Source organism: Solanum verrucosum, unplaced genomic scaffold (genome assembly GCF_900185275.1).
Source record: "Solanum verrucosum unplaced genomic scaffold, falcon-dt-bn FXZP01000277.1, whole genome shotgun sequence".
NCBI lineage: Eukaryota > Viridiplantae > Streptophyta > Magnoliopsida > Solanales > Solanaceae > Solanum > Solanum verrucosum.
In genome coordinates, this window is record NW_026019945.1 from 414,935 (window position 1) to 442,583 (window position 27,649).

General features: G+C 30.8%; 4 protein-coding genes across 4 annotated transcripts in view; 2 read left to right on the top strand and 2 right to left on the bottom strand.

The window, feature by feature from the left end:
- LOC125809295 (photosystem II 10 kDa polypeptide, chloroplastic) overlaps positions 1-27,649 on the bottom strand; it is a 204,526-nt gene that overhangs the window by 83,695 nt on the left and 93,182 nt on the right. The gene's annotated exons all lie outside the window — the stretch shown is intronic.
- Positions 9,129-10,875, top strand: LOC125809164 (scarecrow-like protein 18). Its single transcript, XM_049488824.1, has one exon. The coding sequence runs from the start codon at positions 9,255-9,257 to the stop codon at positions 10,539-10,541; it is 1,287 nt and encodes a 428-aa protein (XP_049344781.1). The 5' UTR covers positions 9,129-9,254; the 3' UTR covers positions 10,542-10,875.
- LOC125809146 (probable protein phosphatase 2C 6) lies at positions 17,909-22,085 on the bottom strand. The gene is made up of 5 exons (XM_049488803.1): positions 21,483-22,085; positions 20,196-20,573; positions 19,247-19,364; positions 18,904-19,127; positions 17,909-18,755 (listed from the first exon to the last, which is right to left on the bottom strand). Exons 1-5 carry the CDS (start codon positions 21,765-21,767, stop codon positions 18,213-18,215), a joined length of 1,548 nt encoding a protein of 515 aa, XP_049344760.1. The 5' UTR covers positions 21,768-22,085; the 3' UTR covers positions 17,909-18,212.
- Positions 24,967-27,649, top strand: part of LOC125809205 (THO complex subunit 3) — a 152,162-nt gene continuing 149,479 nt past the window's right edge. Inside the window, exon 1 of the mRNA XM_049488868.1 lies at positions 24,967-24,972. The gene's annotated coding sequence lies outside the window, so the exon portion shown is untranslated. The remainder of the gene's footprint in view (positions 24,973-27,649) is intronic.

Consider the following 27,649-nt stretch of genomic DNA (forward strand, 5'->3'; position numbering starts at 1 on the left):
TATTTGTTGTAGATAATGTTTAGCTGAATCATTGAAGTTATATTTTTATTTTTTTTTCTATATTTCTCTTTAAGTTTCAAATATGTCCAGTTCTCTGTCTTATATTGTTTGTTATTAAATTCATATTGTCGAAAAGGGGATGGTCGCTAGCATCGTATCTTCTTGTTTATGTACGACAACCCTTATGTTTAGCTTCTTTTGAATAGTCAGTTGTCTAGATGTTGATATGCACATGACTAGTATGCCAATCTTTGAGATTCTGGGGATTAAATGTTGAACAACTTCTTCTTTAGATTCTTATTTTATAAGTTATGTCGATCCTAAGTCGAGCTCTTAGTTTCGGCTTCACTTTCCATAGCTAAAATGATTTCCTTTGGTGCGTGCTTTAGTTGTTGTTCTTGATGAGTTCGGACTGGTTAGTTTAGATTAAAGATGTGATTTGTTCGTAATCTAATCTTTAGACCCCTTCCATCTACCATGTTTGAATGCATATAATTGGAAATATAAGTTGTGCTCTTTAACATTGGGTTGCTGGGTCTGAAAATGCTATTTTGAGCTTGTTGGCTCTAAAGTTATACATTTATCATGTTGCGAAAATTTGTTCTCTGTTTTTTTTGCCATAAGCTGTTTATTTTTTTAAAAAAAATTATTTGTTTTGTTGGAAGTACACTACTGATAGAAACATGCACATGTTTCCTTTCAAGTTTGCTTTAGTTGTATTCCTTTAATATCTTGGTCTATGTGTGCCTAAGTTTGATGTCTGCTTTTGGATAATAATTTAGAAAAGAAAGCTTGTGTTGAATGTTATTATTTTCAGGTTCTTTAAAGTTTACAGAAAGAAGTGTTCATTAGATTTTAAGCCTTTTTTTTTAGTTCTTTGGATATTTTAGATTAGACAAAATATTTTTAGAGTGAAAAATTGTTATTTCTTGTTTAAATTTCAATGTTTTCCCTTTGTTATATGTGGCTGATTGTAATAAAGTTTATTTTAATGTCTAAATACCAATGTGCTTCTAAACCTTGATTAAGAGAGAGATTAGTTTTCTATGTGTTCACATCCACGTATGTGATAGTGTCACTATTTTATTTTATTTTGTGTCATTTTGTATTAGATTTTGTCCATTGCTAAAAAATGTTGCATGATTTCCTTTTCCTCCAAAATGTTAAATTTCAGTTTCTGTGCCCCTCCCTTTTTATTTTTATTATTTTATTTTTTATTTTCTTATGTTGGTTTAATCACTACGAGCTCTTGAAGCATTTTCCTTAAACATTTTTGTATGTTGATTAGCACATTAATCTCTTTTCTTTCTTTCTTTGCACATGTGACATCCATTTGAGTCCAATGGACTCCCCTTTCTTGCATACTCCTCTCTTTTGAGTCAACCTCATCCGAGACGTGAAAGGGAAGCTAATGTTAATGGGTTAAAACCCAAACCACTGGCAGCAGCTTAATAGCAGAGTTCCAACACTCCCAAAAGCTGAAAATTGGCAAATTTCGACTTAAAAGAGCCCAATTTGACCGAAGCAGTAGCAGCAGTCCCTAAAGGGATTAAAATTAAGTATTATTGGACTTTAACAAGTCCAATTTACATAGTAACGCCAGCAATCGCTAAGCAAGAAGCAGAAATTGGGTTGAAAACCCAAAATTGACGAAGCAACAGATCGACAATATAGTCCCAAAAAGGACTTGATATGGGCTGAAAATCCAGCCGGTTTAGTTGTTGTCTTGTCCATATTTTCTTATTATTGTCATTGATGCCAACTTCTATTAACTTTTTCATTAACTTAGATGAATCCTTTGGAGGTTTTTAATGGCTCTCCCATCTCGTCATTTGTTTATTTAAGCATTCAAATTTTTAAAAAACCTCTTTTAAGTTAGGCAATCTAAGCTTCAAGACTAACTTGAGAATTATTCATATTCTTTCATAGTTAGTATTAGTTTTCAAATTCACGCTTAAGTGATTGTGTTGATTATTTGACTCAAACGCTTGAATAGGATAAAATTGTTAAGTTTCTTAGAATAAATTAGTTGTCTTTTAATTCAACTTAGGATTTTGTATGAATGACTTAAGGATCTTTAATATCCTTTCGTAGTTGTTAAACAAGGTCCTTTAATCCATGTTTATGAGTTAGAATTAATCGTATGATTCGAAACATGACTATGGATAAAAGTTTTAAGTTAAGATTATTCTTGAGATTTTTAGAAGTATTAAGAGATTTTTATCTAAGTTTCAAATGAGATTTTTATAATTAAGGAACCATTTTTTTACAAAGTTAGCCAAAATTTTAAATCCGTCGGTCAACCGCGTGTTAGCGGATTCTCTAAGATGCCTAAACCCTTCCTTAGAGAATTATTTGAACCCTTACCCGACTCTGGTTTTATTTAATATGTTTTCTTTCAAATACTCCTTTTTAAATGGTTTTCTTAATTTTTCCTAAAAAACTAAGTGGTGACTTCCATATCATAAATTTTTCCAAAACTAACAAAAATTGCCAAAGTTGCGAAATTGGTTTCGAAACCTTAGTTTTCGAAATCGGGTCGTAACACTTAGGTCATGCCACACACTCAGAAATGAAATAAGAAAATCGAGGCATTAGGTTAAAACTTAATATGATTTTATCCTTTGTCTTTAATAGGCAATGTACTCCCGGAACTAATAATATGTTTTAGTGGCATCATAAGTCGCCACTAATACCTATAATAGTCGCCACTAATAATGCATTTTAGTGGCAACATAAGTCGCTGCTGAAACCTATAATAGTCGCCACAATTAATTTGTTTTAGTGGCAACATTAATCGTTGCTAATGCATATAATAGTCGCCACTAATAATATGTTTTGGTGGCAAAATAAGTCGCCGCCAATCCTATAAGTGTTGCCACTAATAATACATTTTAGTGGCAACATAAGTCGCCGTCAATACCTATAATTGTCGCCACTAATAATATGTTTTAGTGGCAACATAAGTCGCCGCTAATACTTATAATAGTCGCCACTAATAAAGCGTTTAGTGGCAACATAAGTCGCCGCTAATACCTATAATAGTCGCCACTAATAATTTGTTTTAGTGGCAACATTAGTCGCCGCTAATACTAATAATTGTCTCCACTAATAATATGTTTTATTGGTAACATAAGTCGGTGCTAATACCTATAATAGTCGCCACTAATAATATGTTTTAAATATTTAAATAACCGAATACAAGAAATAAAGTAATACTTTCCTTTTCGAATTTAATGTTTTGTTTTGTTTTTGAAAAATTTAAACATCTTGAACTTATTCGGAATTTATTGTGTAAAAGCTTCAATATTTATTTTTTATTTTTTGAAAAACAAAAATATAGAGTGGGCTAGGGGTGTGCATCGGTCTGTTCGGTTCGATTTAATGCGTTATTGGTTCGGTTTATCGATTTTCGGTTTGTAAATACGTCAAATTGATAACCAAACCAATAACATATTTCTTATCGGTTTTTGGTTAATCGATTTATGGTACTTAACGGTTCGATTTTTGATTTAACCAATAAAAAAATACTCATATATATTATATACACGAAAAGAAAATTTGCATATAAATCATATGATTTTTCCAGCATTTGGCATGAAAGTAACAATCATTTTTCTTGCAAGTTTAGACACTAGACACATTCAAAGGAAAAAGTGTGAAAGTAACAATCGTTTAACCATTAAAAAAAAGTGTGAAAGTAACAATCGCTTAACCATTAACAATAAGACTAGTAAATTTAGTATAATCTTATTGGGTTATCGGTTTAACCATTAACAAAAATCATAAAACCGGAAACCGAACCAATAACCCAATAAAAAATTTTGCAAAACCATTTATAAATCGTTAGCCCAATAACCCAATATCAATAAACCAATAGTGTTTTGTTTTGTTCGATTTATTGGTTAAATCGGTTTTTGCACACCCTAGAGTGGGCTCTTTTGACCAAAATTAGGAACATATGGGCCTATGGGAGGAAGGAGAATGCAATTTTGGGCTTAGAAGTCAATCTAGAAAATATGGGTTGTCTATATAATCCAGAGCAACTTTCACATATAGCAAACGTAAAAATTATATTTGTATGTTATAATTATAGTTTGTATAATTGTGCTCCATAGTAAAGTTTGCTATGGCTATTAATCTGTATATTTCGGTATACATATACATAAAAAATTTGTATTTGGGTTTATTTGTATATTTCGGTATACAAATGGGTTTTGCATTTGCATATTTCGATATACAAATTAAATGGGTCCTGCATTTGTATATTTCGGTATACAAATAGGTCCTGCATTTGCATATTTCGGTATACAAATGGGTCTTGCATTTGTATATTTCGGTATACAAATGGGTCCTGCATTTGTATATTTCGATATACAAATGGGTCCTGCATTTGTATATTTCGGTCTATTTGTATATTTCAGTATACAATGGGTTCTGCATTTGTATATTTCGGTATACAAATGGGTCATGCATTTGTATATTTCGGTATACAAATGGGTCATGCATTTGTATATTTTGATCTATTTGTATATTTCAGTATACAAATGAGTCTTGCATTTGTATATTTCGGTCTATTTGTATATTTCGGTATACAAATGGGATAACAAAAAACATGAAATGTTTGCTGCGAATTACAAATAAAAGAAACTATGGCAATAACATTTAATTTGAATTAATAGTTTGTTATTTCATACAATTTTTCCAATAATCAAAGGTTTTTTCTTTCATAAATAGCCACATTTAGTCCTATAATTTAAATTAGCTCATGCGTTTGAGATTTCATAACTAAAACTTCATGAAAATGATTATTTTTTTGTTATATGACAAATATGTCTAGCCCGCGATGTTACTACTAAAATCAGTTGATGTGGGAGAGGGATATTGAACCAATACTTTGGTATTATCGTTTCACTTGTTTGGTGTAAAAGAAAATTAAATTACATTAAAAAAAAGTATTAAAGTTATCTACGTCATTAGTATAAGATATACTCATTTACATCATCAAATAACTTTCTAATTGTCTTAATCTTAGCGTAATCTATCGTATGTAACATGTTGGAACATGGATTCCTCAAATTATTAATTATTAGTTATTAGAAGTCTGATACAACTATATATCATATATATATGAACAACTACAATAACAATAACATATATTCAGTGTAATGCTATAAATGACAAGTTTTGAAGAGAGTAGTATATTACACATATATTACTCCTAATTTGGAAGGAAGAGAGGTTGTTTTAATAAGGACCCTCGGTTCAAGGGAAAACATATCAAAATAGTTTAGGTAAAAAAATGGAAGTGAAGAAGCCACGGCAAAATATAACAAAAATACAATACAATAATCAAAGTACAATAAACAACAAATAATAACAAAAATCGAAAAACAAGAAATTACAACAGTACTACTAATTAATTAATGTTAGTATTAATGAGTTTTAATATTACCAAAGCTCATATTTTAACGAGAGACTTACCTATATATATATATTCGAGTAACTTACTAATGTAAGAAATTCTTTACACTGACATTATATATAACATAAATTTACTTATTTAATTTCATTGGCTAGTAGTTGAAAATAGCATCGACTTCACACGATACCTCTGATTAATCAAATCATGTGTGCATATAGGTTACCCTAATTAGAACAAAAGTTGTAAAGGAACTGCTCGACGTTATGTACATTATTGAATAAAAGAGACATTTTTTTTAACTTACTATTTGGGAGTTTGTAATATTCCCTTTTGTTCTCTTGTCATTTTTAGGCATCAAACTTAGACATCACAACATTATACTCTTTTACACGGTATATAATATATACAATCACTTTTCATCTTTTGTAATATGTTATAAAAACAAGAATAACAACCATCTCTTTCATATGTTAGTACGAATTTTTTAATTAAAACTAAAATTATTGTATTTGATAATTCTATGAAAAGTACCATAGCTCAAAAATTAATAAAGAGTTGAGAAAATAATGGTCCAAGAAAATTATGACTTTTCATCAAACAGTAACACCTTGGAATAAAATAAGATGAAGAGAGTAATGTAATTGAATTTAAGATGAATCTCGCCAAAGGCAAAATGATGCTCTTATTGTTGATGTTCTACCCAATCTCATCTCTTTTTATGTTCATCTATTTGTTAAACTTGAAATTTTGTTCAGGATGTAATTAAGGATAAAAATTTAACTTAAATCACTCGATGATTGAGACATATTATAAATAAGTAATCAAAAATATATTCTTATAACACAGGAGCTAGTAAATTGTTAGATATTTTAGAGAAAGAAAGAAGTGAATCTAAGTCTTTAGATTTATATGGTTGAGTGTTTATGTAAGGAGTATATTTTATGTACGTACTAAAGTATATATATATATATCTGTGTGTGATCTCTTAACCCCACGACTACAAAATCTCATTTCACTACTTTTTAAAGTAGATAACGATGCTGAGGACAATGAATTATTCTTACAAAGTTCACGTGCAACGTACCACAATCATATATTGTTACTTTATTGATACTTCATCCCTTCTCGAGTTTTGATCGTGATTAGAAGGATTCAACATTTGAAATTTATGAATTTATAGTATTACGAACTTGAGTTAATATATATTCATGAAAACCCATCGATTACCAACTATTTTATATCCGGATGTGATAGAAAAAATAAACAAAATAGATGAGTTTGAAGAAAGTGAACAACTAATTAATATGAGACGGAGCAATATTAGTTTTCCTCTTTTAGGTTTGAGCATGGGTTTTTTATTTGGGAGTTTGAGGAGTGGAATCTATATAGTGGCGAGCAAGCATCTTTATTCACAAGAAGTATCCATCAACACAATTTTATCAAATAATTACGTTATAATATGAATAAATAATTTTTTAATAATAAATATTTACTTTTTTATATCGTGAATTGTCCTCGTATATTTTTAAGGTATATTAGCTATGCTTTGGATTGTTCCTAAACCCCACGTGGTAAGGCAGCCACATTTGCATATATCTCATCATCAAAAAGAGAAATGAAAAGCCACTAAAGTCGTATCCAAGCAAAATAAATAGAGACAAACTAGGAAATTATATTATTCTTATTTAGTGGTGGTGGTTGGGTGGTGGGGTGGGGGGCTCAGTTACTCAGCTAGTGTTACATTATTTTATATATATAGATATAAATATATTGTATACTACGTGTGGTGTGTAAAGTTTTTCGACATATTTAAGGCTTTGCGTGTATTTGTTGTTGTTAGGTGGTACTGTCCTTTGACAACTTTTCCCTTTCCTTTCCTTTCCCACACAAAGGAATCGAGTGAAAAAGTCATATATTAACGTTCAATATAGTTTTAATATGATATCAAAGTTAGACAGATTTCTAATCTTGTTCGTGTCTTCCCAACTTAGAAATCCAACTTATAACAAATTAAAGGGAGTTCAAATCCTGCTTTCGCCTGATTTTTAGTAATACATTGATCATGAAATTACGAATGTTGAACGATCCATCATGTTATGTTTGTTTACACACCAAAAACCATACATCGGGTGTGCAAGAGGGGAAAATATTAAAATGTTTTACATAAGTTGAAGGAATGAATTGTTATCTCCTGATTATAATATGATTTTAGACAATATACCGTATAATCTGATTTTTGGGGTTTAATAGAATGGGAGACACACACTTCATCTATTCTTGAACGGCAATAACTACATACTCAATATAATCCCATAAAGTGAGAGTCTGAAGAGGGTACATAAAATATACACAAACTTATCTCTTTCAGTAGATATATTGTTTTCAATAAACACTCGATTCAAGTGAACTTACTCTATTCTAGATCGGGTTATCCAATATTGAACCTCCACGTCTTGTACTTCAAGATATATATATATATATATATATATATATATATATATATAATAAATTTGTTCGATGTGATCGGCAATGGAAAACCAACGTTCTAAATTGCATTTTCTTAAAAAACAAACTAGAAGATATATATATATATATATATATATATATATATATATATATATATATATATATATATATCCATAGGACTTTATTTTTTTTTAATTAAGACTAAGATTGATAAAACCATATTTTGATAGAATAGGTTGGCATAATTCATTGGCAATCATGTTATCATATCGAAGATTTATCGAGAACAATTTCTCTATAAAGTTATTTCATTCACAATCATATATTTGAAATTATAGTAGTTTTAGAAAATCCCTATTTGGTGCGATATTTGGACAGTATTGCCCTAATTTAAAAGAATCAATTCCCATTTAGCTGTACTTATTATTAGTTTTTTTAAAAGAGTTAAGAATTAATTAAGATATATAGAAGCATATTATATATGTCGGCTGACTAATAACGTGGAGTTTCACACAGAGAAACCACAAATAATATATGGTCAACAAAATGGATATTCTATCAGAATCAAGTCATTATCAACCTAATTGGCATCTTAAGTACAAAAACAAAAGCTACTTTTTAGTTTTTGTTGCTATAAGCTTAAATGTTTAAGTAGCTTTTGTAGTACTAATTATTCTGCTAGATCTCCTCATATCAAATTATCCTTGTCTAAAAGAATCATTTCCTTAATTATTTGTACTTTATTAATTAGCATTAATTACTTCTGTCACATAATCATACAACTCAGAATTTACTCTTCCTTAACATAGTGTCACATATTTTTACGGGTTTTAAGTTAGTGGAATAAGAATAACAATTTTGAGATATTTTATAAGCTTATTTTATCTTATGTTTAATAGTGAGTAATATTTTAGTTTCAGGATTATCTTATCCTTCTATTATACTAAAAATTAAATGACATTAGTAATTTCAAGGAATATCCTTATTTATCTTATCCCACCAATCAAACGACTCTCCAGAGTATAGTTCCTATATCATTTTCACATTTTCCCACTCATGCCAACTCTATGTTAGTTTTCAGCTTATTCAATTTCTTTAAAAATGTTATCGAGTGTCTGTCATATCTTCTAAAAAAAAAATTAAAACATTACAATATTTTTAAAGAGCGCGACCAACATAATTTTTCAGATGCCAAAACCATAAATTTCCCCTCCTCCATCATTGAACACCTCTCTGTCCTTCACCCCAGGTCCCCTTTCTTTCCCTTCTCTCTCTCTCCTTTATTTCTCTTTTCATAAGCATATTCTTTCTCTCTCTAGGGTTTTCCCTTTCACCTGAAATAGTGTTGTTAAATTTGAATGATATGTTAGGATCCTTTGGTTCTTCATCATCTCAATCTCACCCTCATCATGATGAAGAATCTTCTGATCATCAACGGCGTAGATTCACCGCTACTACTACAACTATCACCACCACCACCACCATTACTTCGCCAGCTATTCAAATCCGCCAGCTACTCATTAGCTGTGGGGAGTTGATTTCGCGGTCCGATTTCTCGGCCGCGAAAAGACTCCTTACCATATTATCAACTAACTCTTCTCCTTTTGGTGATTCAACTGAACGGTTAGTCCATCAGTTTACTCGCGCACTTTCCCTTCGCCTCAACCGCTATATATCGTCAACCACCAATCATTTCATGACACCTGTTGAAACAACTCCAACTGATTCTTCATCGTCATCATTAGCTCTAATTCAATCATCATATCTTTCTCTAAACCAAGTTACCCCTTTTATAAGGTTTACTCAATTAACCGCTAATCAAGCGATTTTAGAAGCGATTAACGGTAATCATCAAGCAATCCACATCGTTGATTTCGACATTAATCACGGGGTTCAATGGCCACCGTTAATGCAAGCACTAGCTGATCGTTACCCTGCTCCTACTCTTCGAATCACCGGTACTGGAAATGACCTTGATACCCTTCGTAGAACAGGTGATCGTTTAGCTAAATTTGCTCACTCATTAGGGTTGAGATTTCAATTCCATCCTCTTTATATCGCCAATAATAATAATAATCGCGATCACGATGAAGATCCTTCTATTATTTCCTCCATTGTACTCCTCCCTGATGAAACCCTAGCTATCAACTGTGTTTTCTATCTCCACCGCCTTTTAAAAGACCGCGAAAAATTAAGGATTTTTTTGCATAGGGTTAAGTCAATGAACCCTAAAATTGTTACAATCGCGGAGAAGGAAGCAAATCATAACCATCCTCTTTTTTTACAAAGATTTATCGAGGCGTTGGATTATTATACGGCTGTGTTTGATTCATTGGAAGCTACATTACCACCGGGTAGTCGAGAGAGGATGACAGTTGAACAAGTGTGGTTTGGGAGAGAGATTGTTGATATCGTGGCGATGGAAGGAGATAAAAGGAAAGAAAGACATGAAAGGTTTAGATCATGGGAAGTTATGTTGAGGAGTTGTGGATTTAGTAATGTTGCTTTAAGCCCTTTTGCATTATCACAAGCTAAGCTTCTTTTGAGACTACATTATCCTTCTGAAGGCTATCAACTAGGAGTTTCGAGTAATTCTTTCTTCTTAGGTTGGCAAAATCAACCTCTTTTTTCCATCTCGTCTTGGCGTTGAGAAAAACTACTGTTGAATAGCCAAGTTCAGAGGGTACGTAATTAAGACTACTGATAGTGTAGGAGGGATCTGAAGAAAATGCGTGAAGTTTAGGGGAAAGAAAACCCACCCTAAATAACAAGATTTTCTAGTGAAGTTGTACTAGTAGAAATTTGCATGGTGAAGGACAATGAATTGAGGTATTGAAATTTCATGGGTTTTTTTGTTTGTTTTGTTTTACTTATTGATATGAATGTTTTAAATTTTAACATTGAGGACTAGGTTGATGATATATAGTATTTAAGTTAACTAGTCTTTGTATAATGCAAGATCTTGATCAACTTATTTTTATTTTTAATTATTATATTAATTGTTGTTGTTGATGAAAGATTCTCATGGTATTACCAAATTGTTAGGTAAGTGGCACTTTGGAGTGGGAAAATGATGTATATTCCAATTAAAGGTGTTAATTAACCCTACCATATTGTTTGTTTGTATTAGTAGTAATGGTGGATGGTTTCATTATCTTTCACTTTATAATGCTAATCATGCTTCACCTTTTCATTTTAGTACTTTAGTTGTAGACTATAGAGAACATTTTTGTTTATTTTATTATATGATTCCTTATCAAAGTCTTTATCTTGTTGCATTTTCTTATTGTACTTTACAAAAGATTTCTGGTATTAATGGAAAGTGGTCACAATTGGAAAAAGATATGGGGGCCAACAAGAAAGTTATTTTCTTTGTTGAAAAAAAATGACTTTTTGAGATAGTAATAACTAATAGTTGATTATTCATCTGAGAAATCAATCAATAAAAGTTGTATACACCATATTCTACTATTTTAATTCCCCTAAAATTTCTTATATATATGAGGTTTTGTTTTTTTTTTATGGAAGAAGGGGGAGGAGGAGATTCTTGAACATGCATGAGAATTGTTGTTATTGTTTTGTGTCTTTTAAATAGGACCATAATCAATTGCCCTAAATTGTGCCCAATTGTCCCCTCAACAAAACCATCAAAGTTGTCAAAATAGGGTTATTCTTGTTACCCACTTTGCCCCCCACCCCCCTACAATGGGATCTCTCTCGTGTCTAGTGTTTATCCCTAGGACCACCTCTCTTTTAATTTAAATTTATATCTTTTTAAGTTATCATTTTTTTCATAAATTTTAGATGAAAATTTACTTCAAATAGATGTTTGATAAAAAATTATGTACAAAAATATTTTCAAGTTTCTAAAAACATACTCAGACAAGTTTTTGGACGAAATTTTACACAACAATTTTGAATGTTTCGACTTTTCAACTTACTTCAATTTTGATTGTTTCGAATTTTCAACCTTCAAAATCTATGATTATACAGAAGCTAAGTTTCTCTTTATACCATGTTGTAGCCATGCCTTGTTTCATTATACTAATCAGTGGTGATTTGATGTAAAGTTTAGACATATCCTTATGGTTTTTAGGTCAATAAGCATAGAGGAGATGATTAACTGAAAAGCACTGTATATGGTAGGCAAGAAAAGAAGTTTTAATTTTTGTTGAGTAGTGAAAAGAAGGAAGAGGCTTTTTTAATTTTTAATGGCTAGGGAGTAGTAGGTGATGTATTTGACAGGTTGATAAGATGGTTACTAATAGTTGATGTATTGACACCAATTCACGCAAGAGAAACTTTACTATACTGTACACCTTTTTTATCAATTCATGATCATAACAAGAATAAGAGTTTCTATTTTCCTCTGCATAAATCCTTTGTTTGCTTGTGTGAGTTGTGTATTGATTGTAGTGATTTATTAGTTTCGTTGTTACAGTTTATGTGAAGGTGTTTGATTAAGTATGGACGGATTTTAAGAAAAAAATAAAGATCAGACGCAGCATATATATTTGATGTAATCCTATAAGTGGAGTACTTATGGTTTTCAATAGACTATAAAAACGAAGATTTGAATCTTGTGGTATTAAGCTAAAGATTTGATACATATAAAAAATGTATCAAAATGTTTTTTAATATTGTGGTCTTTTAAATATATAATGTAAAAGGTTATAACATAGTTTCTAAAGAAGAAAAGAGATATTCTTTTTCAATGTACTAAAAAGAAAGTAAGACAAACCAATTTGAGAGAGTAAGATTTAAGTTAAATTAGTGCTCATTATGTCTCAATTTGTACGTGATGCACACCTTTCTTTTATTCCATCTCAAAAAGAATATTACCTTTCTTTAATTAGAAAAAAAAATAAACTTTTACCCCAACGATTTAGAAGCACACAAATATCTAAAGTTTGTTTCAAATCACAAGTTTCAAAAATCTTTTTTTCTTTCTTAAATTTTGTGTCTAATCAAATTATGTCACATAAATTTGAACAAATTGATATATGTCATTCTTTTTTTAGATCGACCAAAAAATAATGATTTCGGATGGTTGGGGTGGGTGGGGATTGGGGGGGGGGGGTGTATTGTAAAGTGATGGATGGATGCATCATACATATGGTTGATAAGATGGTGCAAGCATGGGGGAAATTATGCAACTTACGTCAACTGTGCTTCCATCCATCTATCTTTTCTGTTTTCTTCTCTGTTGTGTCTGATCAAGAGAATGCTTGTATAATCTACTCTGAAAATTCCTAGCTCTTTTTTAAAAATTTAGGTTCCCATCAATGTCTTTTTAGAGGAGCATATTATTATTGGTTAATATATTTAACCTAGGTCCTCGTCTGCTAGGTTTCTATCTTACCCTTTGTTTTTTTATTATTATCTTTCTTTGTAGGCCACAATACTTTTTCTTTGGTATGGCCATCTCTTTTTAAGTTTATGGATTCTTAGATTTGTAAAAGTTACTAGAACTCTAGCTCCGTCATTGTATTTGATACTTGTTTTGTAATTTCGACTAATATAAATTTATGTCAGGTAAAACTTACCAAAAAGAAAAACGTCCCCTACAAGGGATATATCATATTAAGTAACATTATCGATGAATATTAGTACTTAGATTTTTTTTGTTTTCATCGGCTAACACTAGGAATTGATTCGGAGAAAGAAGAAGCATGACATAAGATATATAACATAGGAAAATTTTTTGCAGTGATAACTCAACTAATCAGATAGGTTGTTCCAAATTTGGAGTTTAATTTCCCTTTTATTTGAATACACGTATTTCTCATTATTGATCATTCAACCTTCGTTTGATTTTAAAGACAGAGTTTAAATTGAAAACCTTCGATTAAGAAAAATAAGATCCTAATATTCATATTGCACCATAATTCTCACGTTTAGGATATCTATATATACTCGATCTCTAATTAGGATCTTGAATACATGCACGATCATATGGGTAGACAAATAATCTCGTAAGTTCGTATTTATTATCATAAACTTTTATGAGTACCTACTAAGATTTTCAATTAATATTAAGATACAAAATTGAAGAATTTTCTTTTTATTTCTTAAATTTCATAGTCAGTCAAATTAAGAAATTGAAGACAGGACGGAAGTCGGAACGATTAGTGTAACTTAAACTGAATTAATACATATATATGCTTGATTCTAGTTATGAGTGGTTTTTGGATTGACCTAATAAATAAAAAGATAGAGGAGTGGTTATGCGAAAGAATCTAGGTAAAGCTGAGGTTGTGGCGTTAGGGGCAATGTAGAAAAATAAATTATTTATACTAATAATATATATATTACTTGTTTAATTTTTAGTTGACCTAAACGGTAAAGAGACAGACTGATGCATTAAACATTCTGTATTTATATATGAGTTTGAAGAAAAATCACATTTTTAAGAGGTGATATAATATCAATAATCGATTTCACAATTTGAACTCGCTAATAGGTTAGAAGAATGGAATCTAGGTAAAGAGGTTTGTGGGGTTGGGGCAATGTAGAAAAGAAAGGTGTAAAATCCAAGAATTGTGTTTCCTCTAACAACAATAGCATATCCTGCAATTCGTGCTTTTTGTTTCCTATCTCAAGATAACTACTTTTAATTAATTATTAATTACTATAAATTAAACTAATGAATGACATCCTTATGGAATCTTACGACTCCGATCTTGTTATATACTATTTAAATTACTACTTTTAATAATATAAAGTATTTAATTAATTTGTCACTTGTTAATATTATGCTCTATTGCTTTTTGATAAAGAGGAAACTAAAAAACAAAAAGGATATACTTATTACTACAAATTATGCAAATGGGAGCATCTTCCCACATTTCTTTTTGTGTTGCCTTTCCCATCATCAAATCCCACAATAATGCTTAATGCCCCCACAACTAAGTCTTTTTTACTATATTTTTTTAAAAAAACTAATGATATATTATTATTATATTCTATTTAATAGGCATAATGGGTGTATCAAGTTATCAACATTAGCTTATTTTAGTGAAATTATCACTATTTCAACACCTCATGAGACGTACAAAATTAATGTATCAATATATCAAATATATATATTATGGTTTTAATAAAGTGTTGATGGATTCTCTTTTGTCATCAAACGTCATTGCATTAATCAATTCATGAAAGTTATTATATTATTCCTATCGTTTCAATTTATGTAATAGTAATATTTTGTAAATCTTTCTCTCTTTTTTCCTTATTGTGACACAGAAAAAATTAATAAAGAGAGTCTGTATATAACATATATACACAAAAAAATTAATTTTAATCTAGCTAAATAATAAGTATATATTTAAATTATAATTGCGATTAATGTTTATGTCCTCTTCAATGTACTGTTGTTTTTATTTGGTGGTGATTGGTGGCCTTTTGATTAAAAAGGAAATAGTATATATTGTTTAATAAAGAAGTATTTATATTTATATAATGTATCTAAATAGGAAAATTGCCGCAGCAGTTCAAAAAATATTCATAGTATCAAAGAAATGCTATTAAGTACTAACGTACTACTTTATGTTAGTTTTAATTGGATACTCTTTAGGGACTAACCATAAACATTGGAGTATTATATTTTTTTGGTTTTAGGATATAGTATTATATTGTAACAGTACTTAATGACAAATTAAATTAATGTTTTTGTGGACTTCAGAATATCGAAAACATGGGAACAGTCTCCCCCTAAATCCACGGGTTATTGTGCAAATTAGGGGAATATAAAATATTAATTTCAAGTTTTATTTTTATTATAATAATAAAACTTAATCCCAATTAGCATTAATTTTCTCATACGTCTGAACTCATTCTGCATCAAAAGTCAAACCTTTGAGATATTAAAGAAACAATAAAATGCGAACATCTAATTTAAGGGGAAAAAATGAGATTAGAGAGAAATATAAGTGAAGGTATACTATAAAAAATATTAATTTACGTTAAAAAATTCAACATATAATATATATACTACGATGTTCATACATCTAACTAATCTAAATAATGAAATTCGAAATATAGTGTTTGAATCAAAACTCCACCTCTGGGTTGGATGCTTCCCTAAAGATTTTTCATATAGTTTTCCACCAAATTGGATTAATGTCGTCTAACATTATGAGCATTCATCATGAAATTGACAGATTTTACGTTAGTAGTTAGCAATCTTTCTTTTTTATCTGAACTTGACGTAGATAATGTGAGCGAGCTCACGCATACAAAAGTTATTATTATTGTTAGGACCAATTTATTGTGAAAAAGATTCTTCATTATAGTTGTCCTGTTGAGCAGTATTTGTTGTGAAAATTGTGTAAAGAAAGAAAACTCATACTAGCTATATGTCATCATTTTTTATTTCACGTTCCTTAAGATATTAGATAAGTTTGTCATTGTATCATTATTTAATGTTTTCTTGAAGTCAAGTTTTCAAAAAATGAACATAAATCAATTTATTTTGATTAATTAAATTGACTAATGAAGATGAATTAATAATTTAGTTTTCCTAGTCAAATTCATATTGTCAATGCTAAAATATTTTTTATATATTGATTTTGTGAAATGACAAGTATTAAGGAATATTTATTTTTAGTAAGGACGACGTGTAAATAGAAACAGAGAGAAGATTATTATTATTTTTGGCGTATTTTAACTTAGAAGCACTTTGCCTAAACATCCTCTATTTATTAATTTGAGTAAAGACAAAATGGAGTAAAAAGTTGAGTGTATAGGATTTGGTCCATTTGAGGAAACATTAGTAGCAGAATGGATATTCAGAGTTGTTGTGAGTAAAATGCATTTATTTCACTTTGCATTTATGGCCTATTTTTGTATATAGAGCTACAGGGTAAATAGGGGTGTCGTCGTATATATATAGGGACATGCCCAAATGGTTCAATGGATATGGGCGTGCTCTATAAGTTAAAGCAACCCAAATGCCGCCTTGGGCGACAATACAGTTCAGTATTTCAACTTTATGAATTTTGAATGAGTTTGAGAAAGATGCTTAAAACGATAAAATATAAGAACATATTGAATAAAGTTTGATGTACAACAATTTTCTAGATAAATATCCTTTTTCCCTTATGTTATCTTTTCAATTTCATAATTGAGATTCATACAAACCATAGCTAACGGCCAAAAATAATTTGATAGTGAAAGATGCAGATTTATTCAGTAATAGTATTATTCCCAAGTCTAAAAGAACAACTCTACTAGATAGAAAATTCACTCTCATCTTTTTCTTGCTTTTTATTTATTTTATTCTAATAAATTGTACTACCAGAAAAATAATAAAAATTACAATTCCACCATATTCCTGTCTTTCACAAGAAAAAAAAGAAGTGTTTTTGGTTTTAGTTTCTATTTAATACGTCCCTACTCCACTGCAAAATAGCAACTTGGCAAGTGTAGTTTTAGTTGGAGTGCAAGCATAAAAAAGCTGCCAATTCTTGGAATTTTACTTTCCCCACATGTAAATTGTAATTGGGATGATTTGACACACTTGAAAGTCCACCCTTTTCCAATAATATTGAGAATCTTTCTGCTTTCTGATGTTCTTGGGAACCTTGATTATGTTTTACAAATTACAATTTATTCTGCAACTATGTTGAATTTTAGGTACAATAAGTAATGTTATCATGTAGATTATATGAATCTTCACTGTTTGTTCATGTTGCTTCATTTAAGCTCATTTCCGTCCAATATTCTACTTGACTATTTGAAAAAAGATCCTCAAATTAAACCATCCATTATGGTTTATTACAAATTTAGGTCCAAACAATTTGACAATTGGGCTTTGGTGTGCCAGACAAAAAGTTTTGCCCCACGCCCTGAAAGAATTTCACAAGGGGTATATAAGGAAATAGACCAAATATATTTGATATGGAGTGCAATAGAACTTAGCTTAAAGTTAAAACACAAAACTTCATTGTTCAGCAATATTTAAAAAAAATGACCAAAACAACCACCCATCTAAAGTGCACCAGAGGGGATCCCATCTTGGACATGAAAGTAAAATATTACACAGCACAAAAAAGTGTTACTATTTCTGTCTGAGGCCTTGCGTCGTACTCAGATGTGATCATCAATTATACATATTCTACCAAAAAGCATTGCCAATTTGGATAGTCATCAAGCACAGAGGTTGTTTTACATTCCAGGCATTTAGTCTTTTATACTACTACTGCTGCTACCGTGTTTTGATTTACAGAATCTTTGAGAAGAACAGCATCATATATGCACAAGGCACTGATACAAATCACTTACATTAGCCTTGGCCCTTGAGGTATCATGCCTTGATGTCTTACAACCATTTCCTCCGACTGGCTGACTTTTTGTCACCAGACATGAATCTAGGTAGACTAAGAAGGCTATTAACCCTGGTAACTCCCTCGAGGGCTGACCATTCCTGATCTTCTGCAGTTGAAAGGCACTCGGCTAGGCTTCTCGTAGAATGTCCAAGACCCTTATCCGCTAGCTGTTCTTCTATTGACTCGTCAACAGGAACAATCTCACTGGCATCTTTTGTAGTAACTGAATGTTCACGAACTGCAATATGAGAAGCATTACTATCTGCACTTTCAAGGTTGCCATCAGTAATAATTGTCTTTATTTCCACTTCAGGGGCCTTTGTCAAATCATGTTGCGTCGATGTGACTACGGAATCAGGTGCATGTACACGGTCCAGGAAAAGACATACTACAGCACAGTCATCAGTCTTTGATGTCGGGTACTTCAGCCTCCAAGCTCTTGTCGCGCAGTCAACAAGAGCCCGGGCAGCTGTAGCGCGACTTGGGGCTGAGGCCACAATATCCACGGCTTCCTTATTAGAAAGGACATCCCAAACCTACATAGAACAAGAAATTACATTATGAGACAAATCTAAGTGTTGACAAATGGAAACAGATTAAGCCAAGTCATAAAGAAGGTGAAATTTAGTCTGTGTTTCCAGAGAGATGATATAGAATTTTCTTTTTTTGTAGTGAAATAATTACCCCATCAGTTGCTAGAACAACAAATTCGTTCCTATCAGTAATGCGGTGGTAATACACATCAGGGACAGAAATTAACCCAAAATCCTTAAGACAAAAATCACCAAATGCTCTGGCCATTGCCAAGCCAGGAGAGTCACTGTTTGGCAACCATACACGTGCAACCTCTGGCTCATCTTGCAATGCAAAGACCCTTCCTTTGTATTTATGTATTCTAGCAGCTTCTCCTACAAGATGAAACAATTGAAAAAATAAATTTAAGCACTTTCTTCAAGGAAAAAAAAAACAATTACATTTCAGCTTCTCGGTGTAATGTATTGAATCAGGAAGAGAGAGAGAGAGAGACTTGGAAGATTAGGCTTCAAATCTACTGTCAACTGTACAGCCATTAAATAGTTGTCTTTATCTCTAGTTGCCAATACTGCTCTTGAGTCACCAACATTACCAACTATTATATCCTGGCCCTGAGACACCACAAAAAGATCAGTTAAAATGCTTTTGGGATGCTAAGCAATTAGAAAAGAGCTAGAATAAACAAATATGTGGCAGACTCATATTCAACCCCTCCCACTCAGACTTAATAATTTTCTACTTTTAGTCTGTTTCAACATCATGTACAAGTCAAGTGAGAAGTATTAAGAATTTTTTTTAAAGTATAACTATTAAATAAATATTTTAGAACAAGAAGATATCTTGCTAAATTCAGTTAACTACCAGAAAAAGACAAATATTACAAAACATCCAGTAGATTGAGAGGGAAGTCGGTAGAGAACTCGGATGCACAAAATTTTATTATCTGAATGGATTTTACACAATACATAAATGAACTGTATCAGATTTTCATATTTGATGTAACCCATGTAGTAGTATAGGCAAGGACATCAAAAGTGATAATCCTTCAAAAGCAAAGACAATGACTAGCCAATGACTGGCAATTCAAAAATAGCTCACTTATTGCCTCCAGGGATTTGATCTAGGGGTAAGCATGTAGCGTGTGATGTTTTGTGTTAGGCGCAAGTCATGAATTCGGACCCTGCACCACTAGTCCTCGGGAACTTATTGGCAATAAGAAAAAAGTAGCTCATTTGCTTCTATAATTACAGTATACCCATTTATAAGCACCCAAATATTATTAAAAAAAATTAGCTCACTAATTTGCTTCTATAATTACAGTATACCCATTTATAAGCACCCAAATATTATAAAAAAAAATTATCAGTAAGCACCCAATTTTTTTTGAAACATTAGGCTTTAGGAAAATAAACCTCGTTTATACAAAATAGCTAAATTATTACCTGCATCACCAAGGAAACAGCAGTTGATCCACTACAGAAACAATCAATAGTAGGGTGCAACTTGAGTTCTTTATCCATCGACCGGAAAGCTTTTAACATTGATCTTTTAAGGGGAAGATGTATTTCTGGGAACTTTTCGTTGCTCTCAGATTCCATTGCTTCAATCAAATCATCATCCAAGACATCATCAAGATGTGAACCTCCGTTGGTATTTCCTGTCTCAGAAGTATTACTTTGATCACCACTGGATTTAACTTGCCACTCTGAACACAGGAGAAACGGAAGAGTATCTCGAACTTTCCTTGCCACCATATGGCCATAGGGACCGTGTCCATCAAATACTCCGCAAAAGATTGTATCACTTCGCGAGCAAAAATTCTATTGTAGAAACATTCCAACCAAGTCATAAACTGACCCAATAGATAAGAACAAATTAACTCTTTGTTTTGACAAGTGATGGAGTTAATGAAATTGCACTATACAATAACTACACTTCCATAGGACTCAAAAATTCGATGCAAAACTGGAATAGTTAATTGGGTGAAGGAAGCTTCAGAAACAAGAGCTACGTAAGTTATTTTGACAGTCCATCTACCATAATTGATGGTTGAAAGGATCATAGATATGACTCTATGCATAAGTAAACGTCATTCTACACACTCAAAGCTCACATGATTCATAATTAAACTTATACCGGCCATCAACCTACCACAAACCCTCCTCATTTACCAGTCCGTGGAACTGGCTATGCGATAGATAATTAAAAGGTCCAATTTTTAGATATCAATGCTCCTACATGCACAAAATGATTGAGGATTTGGTTACTCTTTTGACATAGACATTCAATGCAAAGAAAACCAAAAGGCAGAAAACACAAAATTCGGATGATTCATAATTCAACTTGCACACAGGACATCAATCCACTACAACCCCCTCAATTATCAGACCTTGGAACCGCCTATGTGATAGATAATTAAAAGGTTCAATTTTTAGATATTTAAGCTCCTATATAAGAACAAGATAATTGAGGATTTGGTTACTTATATGACATAGAAGCATTCAACGCAGAGAAAACAGAAAATTCAGATGATTCATTGCACACCCGCCATCAACCTATCACAACCCTCTTCATTTATCCGGCCATGGAACCAGCTATGCACAGATAATGAAAAGGTTCAATTTTTAGATATCTAAGCTCCAATATGCACAAAAAGATTGATGATTTAGTTGCTCATGACATAAGCAGAAAAACACAAAAATTAATTAGAGAAACAGAGAATTGAGGACCTCCCAAACGATCATGGCATCTTGATTCGTTCCTTTTTTCCCTTGCTGAGTGTGTAGGCAAGCACGGGAGGAGGCTCCATTCCCCAAAATCCTTCCAGGAATATGATGCAGCCCCTTGTCTTCACCCCCTCCTCCACCAACACCACTTAACTTGCTTAAAAATGTGCTGAAATCGCCACTGTAACTGTTCTTCTTCAACTTGGAATCAAACCTTCTGCTGTCATTCTTATCATCCCACAACCCATCATCGCTCTTGCTTTTACTTGAAGAGTAACAAATTCCCATTCCCCCTTAAAAATCTACGATTGAGGAAATTTATCAAACACCTTGTATTCACGGAAGAATTAAACAAATATGTTTCCCGCCAGAATTCACTGAGATTCAGCTCTTTTATCTCCCCGATTTACAAAGAAATAATTGAAATTACTAAGAAATGAAACAACACCGAAGAATTCAGTACTGAGACAAGGAAATTGATGGATCCAAAAGATTGAAGCTGAAAACCCTAAAGATTACAAGGAAAAATAATAGCAGAAAGTGATAGAGAGATTCAGATATAATAAAAAGAAAAGATTGTAGTACTAATAATCAGGTGAGGATGAGTAGCTTCCAATTTATGACTAGTAGTACTCCTATTTCTCATACTTTTACTTTTACTTTATAATGCATCTATCTCAATTTATGTGTCATCTTATTAATCATAGAAAAGTAAATACTAAAAAATATACAAAAATCGTTTAATAGGATGTATTGGGGAAAAATAAAATGGGTTAAATTTGTGTATTATCAATATTGTGTTTGGTTATATTAGGCAGGTATTAATTATGTTATGCATGTTAATATATGGCAAATAATAGGATTACGGGTTGCAATGCATCGGACTTTCAAGGCATACATGTCCCTCAAAATATTTTATATTTCATATGTCTCTAATTACTTGTCTATTTTTAAATTAACAGACTTATTAAGAAAACAATTAATGACATAGTGAGTTTACCATTTTATCCCTATTAATTATGAAGCAGATAGAATTTTTTACATTTTTCAAAGTAATTAATCATTTAATTGAGGGTATAATAGGTAAAAAAATGTTTTTTCTTGAATTGTCAAAATGGACAACTAATTAGGGACAACTATAAAAGAAAAAATAAATAAATAATTAGGGAGAGAGAAAGTATATGCTTTTCATCATATTTATGGAAGGTGTTGTTATAAAAACGATTAAGTAATTAACGTTGGTCGTGTGCGGTGAATTGAATTAAATGCAATTGCAAGTTGACTATATTTGTACGTCGGCTCCCTAAGTCCCACGCGGCTACGCCATTTCCCTTTAAGGTCAATAATGTCAATTTAAAAGTTGTCCACTTGCTTTGACAATTAGCTTTGGAACCTTCTTTTACACTCTCATGCTTTACCTCCTATACTTTTGAAAACATTGATTTTTAGTCCATTTCTAACTTTTTTTTCCTAATAATTATGGTGTTCGAGTTAATTTACACACATCTTAATTAATTATACGAAGTATATATTATAGCTCACTAGTATAAATACTTGATTACTTTATCTATTAAGATTTGATATTTCTACTTTAGCTGAAAATTGAACATATCGAGACCTCTCGAATTTCATTAGCCAACAAATATTTTCCTTTCACATTTCTCTAATCATACTTTGGAAAGTCATTGAAGATGGAAAAATTAGAAAAAGGGACAAAATGTATGTCGCCTTTAGTTAAACGAACTAGTAATATTAGAATAGTGTATTTTTTACCTTATTCGCATATACTATAATAAGAAATTAGTGAATGTCTTAAAAGGGAGTCCAAGAACAGCTTGATCAAAAATATCTTTTAAAGACTTGTAACTTTGGGTGTTTTCTTTCTTAATATTGTCACTTTTATCAACTTAGTTAGTAACATATTATGTCTATTATAATTTATTCTAATGAGAAACTTAATGCAATCTCAATCAACTAGTTAAAGATAGTAAAGGGAGAGTGATAAATTAAACCATAATTACATGAATCTTATATAGGGTGGTGGCCATGGGGGACCAATATGTTGTAGTCAACATGTGGGAGACCCTCCAATTTATTACTCCAAGAGAAACATCTAGAGGTTCAACAATCTCAATTTTAACAAAAAAATCAATTCCAAAATGGCATATTATGTTTTTTTAAAAAAAATTAAATTATAAATGGATACGATTTATGACTTATGTAATTTTTCAACAAGCTTTCTATGTAATTGAGATTTGACTTTTTACTATTTAAATGGAATAATGTATAAAGTAGGTGACTTATAGGTAAAAGTAGCTTAAAGTTATAACATCATCTCCTACTACGAGCAAATAGAATCTTTTAAAAGCCACATCTTGAACAAAGAGCTGAGAATCCAATGCTACAATTCTCTTGTGCCCTTTAAATATGATATTATTAAATATTTTTATCTATAAATGTATGATTTAGTATTTGGAATAATAACTTAATCCCTCAATTATTGGTAAGTTTTATTTTAATTTTTGCTATATATGATACAACGTGTTGGTAAGTTAAATATGTTGTATCATGTATCACAAAAATAAAAATAAAACTTATAATAATTGAGGGATCAAGTTATCATCCCAAATACCAAATCTATAGATAAAATTAGTTAGTGTCGTTAAATTGACTTATATTTAGATGTTTTTGATTTTTAAGTAGTTTTTTAGTTTTGGAGGTCTTTGGAAAGATTATAAAGTGCTTTTAAGTTTTAAGCACCCACTTTAGGTAAAAAAAAAATTAAAAATTGAAAAATAGAATACCATCTACTTATGATTTTTAACTTTTGACTTATAAATTACTTTTTATAAGTTGATCCAAACATGTCCTTAATAATATATATTTAAAGGGCACGAGAGAATCGTCAGCTCTTTGTTGAAGATGGAGCTTTTAAACCTAAGTTACTTTTACCAATAATCCACCTACTTTATACATTATTCCGATTTCCAGTTATGAGGACTCTGAGTTATCTGAACTCATCCCCATATCGGCGCTCAATACTACTCACAAAATATAACTTAGCTCATATGTTTAAAAACATTTCCTCATCCTCAAGTTTGAGATTATTACTCAAAATATTACTCTTAAAAGAGATAGTACTCAAAACTCCTCATAACTCATTTGGAAATCAAAGTTTTCTCCTCATCTTAAATGTAAAAACATTTACTCTTGGGAATACTTAGTTCCCATATATTCATTTTGAAAATGAAACTCAACTTTACTCATCCTCATACTCAGGTACTCAAGTCTTAAAACAAGTTTTAAAAGATTGTAAAAGACTTCTCAAAATGACTCGAAAGAACTCTCAAGACTTAACTCTTAACTCTACGTTGAATTTGAATTATGAATTCAAGGTTATGATTCATGTTATGGATTATCTCTCGATGTTTAGATGTAGTTTAGAGTATTTAGAATCAATAAGGAGTAAAGGTATACTTTATAAACGGAGCAAACGATGGAAAAAGGGTGGGGGCAGGCGACCCTGGCGCATTGCAGGCGCGCCGCCCCAGACCCTCTGGCGTATCTGGGGCGCGCCGCGCCACCTCTCCCCCAGAACTTTCCGACGAATTTTTCTTCTCGTTTTCTGACGCTAACTTGTCTAGAATCAATTTCTTTTCTCAAATCCTTAGATTCAATTACCTAATACAAGTACACGAGAATCTACTAAAAAACAACTCTCAAACTCATACTTTTATCTCAAACACTCATCAAACCCATCCTAATTCAAGAACGAAAGCAATACTTCAAGAACACTTATCAAAAACTCATCAAGAACTCAACATTTCAAATCTTATGGATGAAATTCAAATATGTAAATCATGATTGGTGTGTGGGTGAACGAACCCAACACTATGAAAACTTATATACCTTAATTTGGCGAAAATCCTCGACAAATCTCACGAATCCTAACGAACGTCTTGAACCTTTCCTCTTGTCTCATCTTTTCGCTTCTTGAACTCTCTTCTAAATCCCTACACGTAAACTAGGATTTGTAAAACTGATCCAAATCAGATTTGACCCCAAAATATTTACTAAAAACGTTTTAATCTGAAGGGGTAAGGAAAAGACCAAAATACCACTCATAATTTCGGGTAACTTTCCTTAACTGGACAGACTGACTTCAAATGGGCATATCTCCCTCATCCGAACTCGAAACTTTGCAAACTCGGTGGCGTTGGAAAGAGGATTCTAAAATACACCTCATTATTAGAGTAGTATTAACATGAAATCAACATAAGAACTAGAAACCCATAAACTTCAAATGACAATCCATTAGAGTAACTTACTTCGTATGCCACCTTTCTATAACTACAAGTCTACAACAACATATCCAGTGTAATCCTACAAAGTGAGATCTAGAAAGGGTTGGTGTATGTAGACCCCATTCTTTGTTACTAGTATAAGATTTACTTTTTTATGTTTTCAAAATCCAAAAGTTTTTCTCAAGATTTGGGCATTGCCCAATAACATATCAGGTGGGCTTTTTCTGTGAAATGTTGTAGAGAAAATTAGCTAACTAGGCAAAAATCCTAACATAATTATTAAAAACATCTACACTTTAAAATAATTATTTAAAATGTTAATATGTCAATATTTTAGTATCCATCATATTCTCTCTCATATATAGCAAATTATATGTTTATAATTATCCTCCTATAATAAATCCTATTTTCACTCCCCTTCAACCACAATTTTCACTCTCCTTCAACCCCACTTTCTCTCTATTCATTATTTTCATTCCCCTCTCTCCGTCTAGATTCTTTCTTTTTTTCTTTTTTTTTTCTTTTTTCAAAATGAAAAAGAATTATACAAAAGATATGCATCAAATTATCATTTGATCGGATAACTTCTTATTGGGTTTGTATTTATTAAGTTCCATTAGTATATATCCATTAGATTAACATTTGATCGGATAAATTCTTATTGAGTTTGTATTTATTAAGTTCATATCAGTACTTTTTAGTTTTGATTTGTATATTTTGAGTCTTTTCTGCATTTTTGTGGTCCAATATAAAATCGTTTATTTAGTAAATTTTCTTTTGGGTCTATATTTTTATTAACCTCACTACTATTTAATTTGTGGTCATATTAGTATTGTTAGTTGTATTTTTCATATGTCAATTATATTTTCAGAACATTGCATTTATTTGAATGAAATTATAAGCAAAATAAATGATATATATTCTTACTTAAAATTGTATTCATACTAATTAATATGTTTGTTGTATTCTTTATATTTTAATTGTATTTTTCAGTAATATTGTATTTATTTTAACATATTGTATTGTATTCATGTGCATTCAAATCATTCATTTTGTATGTTATATTCAAGTTCAATTATCAACTATATTTGTATTCAAAATAAATGTATTTTGTATGTTGTATATAAATTATTTGTACTCATATAATTTCATTTTAACTTTTGATTAAACAAAAACAAGTGTATTCTAAACTAGATTTTGTATTTCAAAAATTGTATTCTAAAGTCGTTTCTTAAGTGTTCATCAAATTAATTATTCACTTTTGATTTAAACAAAAGTTGTATTCTATACTGATTTGTATTTCAAAAATTTCTTCCCAAACAAAAAAATAAAATTTAAGCGAACTCACTTCAACAGAAATTGAGTAGTATCAATAAAAATTTAATAATTGATATTGGAGAATTTGATGAAGGAGAGGGATGAGTGCTATGCATTTATTTTTAAAATTTTAACTTATGAGAATTTTAAGTGATATGTTTTTTTTTAAAAATATTTATCTCCCCTAAATTTCTCATTTATGTTATTAAATAAGTGTATTCTTTTAATTAAATTAAATAAAAAATATAAATCTAATACATAACAAACTAAAATATTGACATTTTTAATAAAAATTGAAAGTGTGGCTAAGGGGTCCTATTAAATTCTAAAATATTTTGACATGTTGAAAAATTTCCCAATAAATTATAGTGGCCCAATCAGGCCCCTAATAATTTATTGGGAAATTTTTCAACATGTCAAAATATTTTAGAATTTAATAGGACCCCTTAGCCACACTTTCAATTTTTATTAAAAATGTCAATATTTTAGTTTGTTATGTATTTGATTTATATTTTTTTATTTAATTTAATTAAAAGAATACACTTATTT

Bases quoted from the DNA above. Each gene is read 5' to 3' on its own strand.
- LOC125809164 (XM_049488824.1), top strand. From the start codon at position 9,255: ATGTTAGGATCCTTTGGTTCTTCATCATCTCAATCTCACCCTCATCAT.
- LOC125809146 (XM_049488803.1), bottom strand. From the start codon at position 21,767: ATGGGAATTTGTTACTCTTCAAGTAAAAGCAAGAGCGATGATGGGTTG. The intron at 19,365-20,195 runs GTAATAATTTAG...GTGGTGTCTCAG, and splicing joins CTGTTTCCTTGGTGATGCAG to GGCCAGGATATAATAGTTGG. The intron at 18,756-18,903 runs GTAATTATTTCA...TGTTCTATGTAG, and splicing joins TTGTTCTAGCAACTGATGGG to GTTTGGGATGTCCTTTCTAA.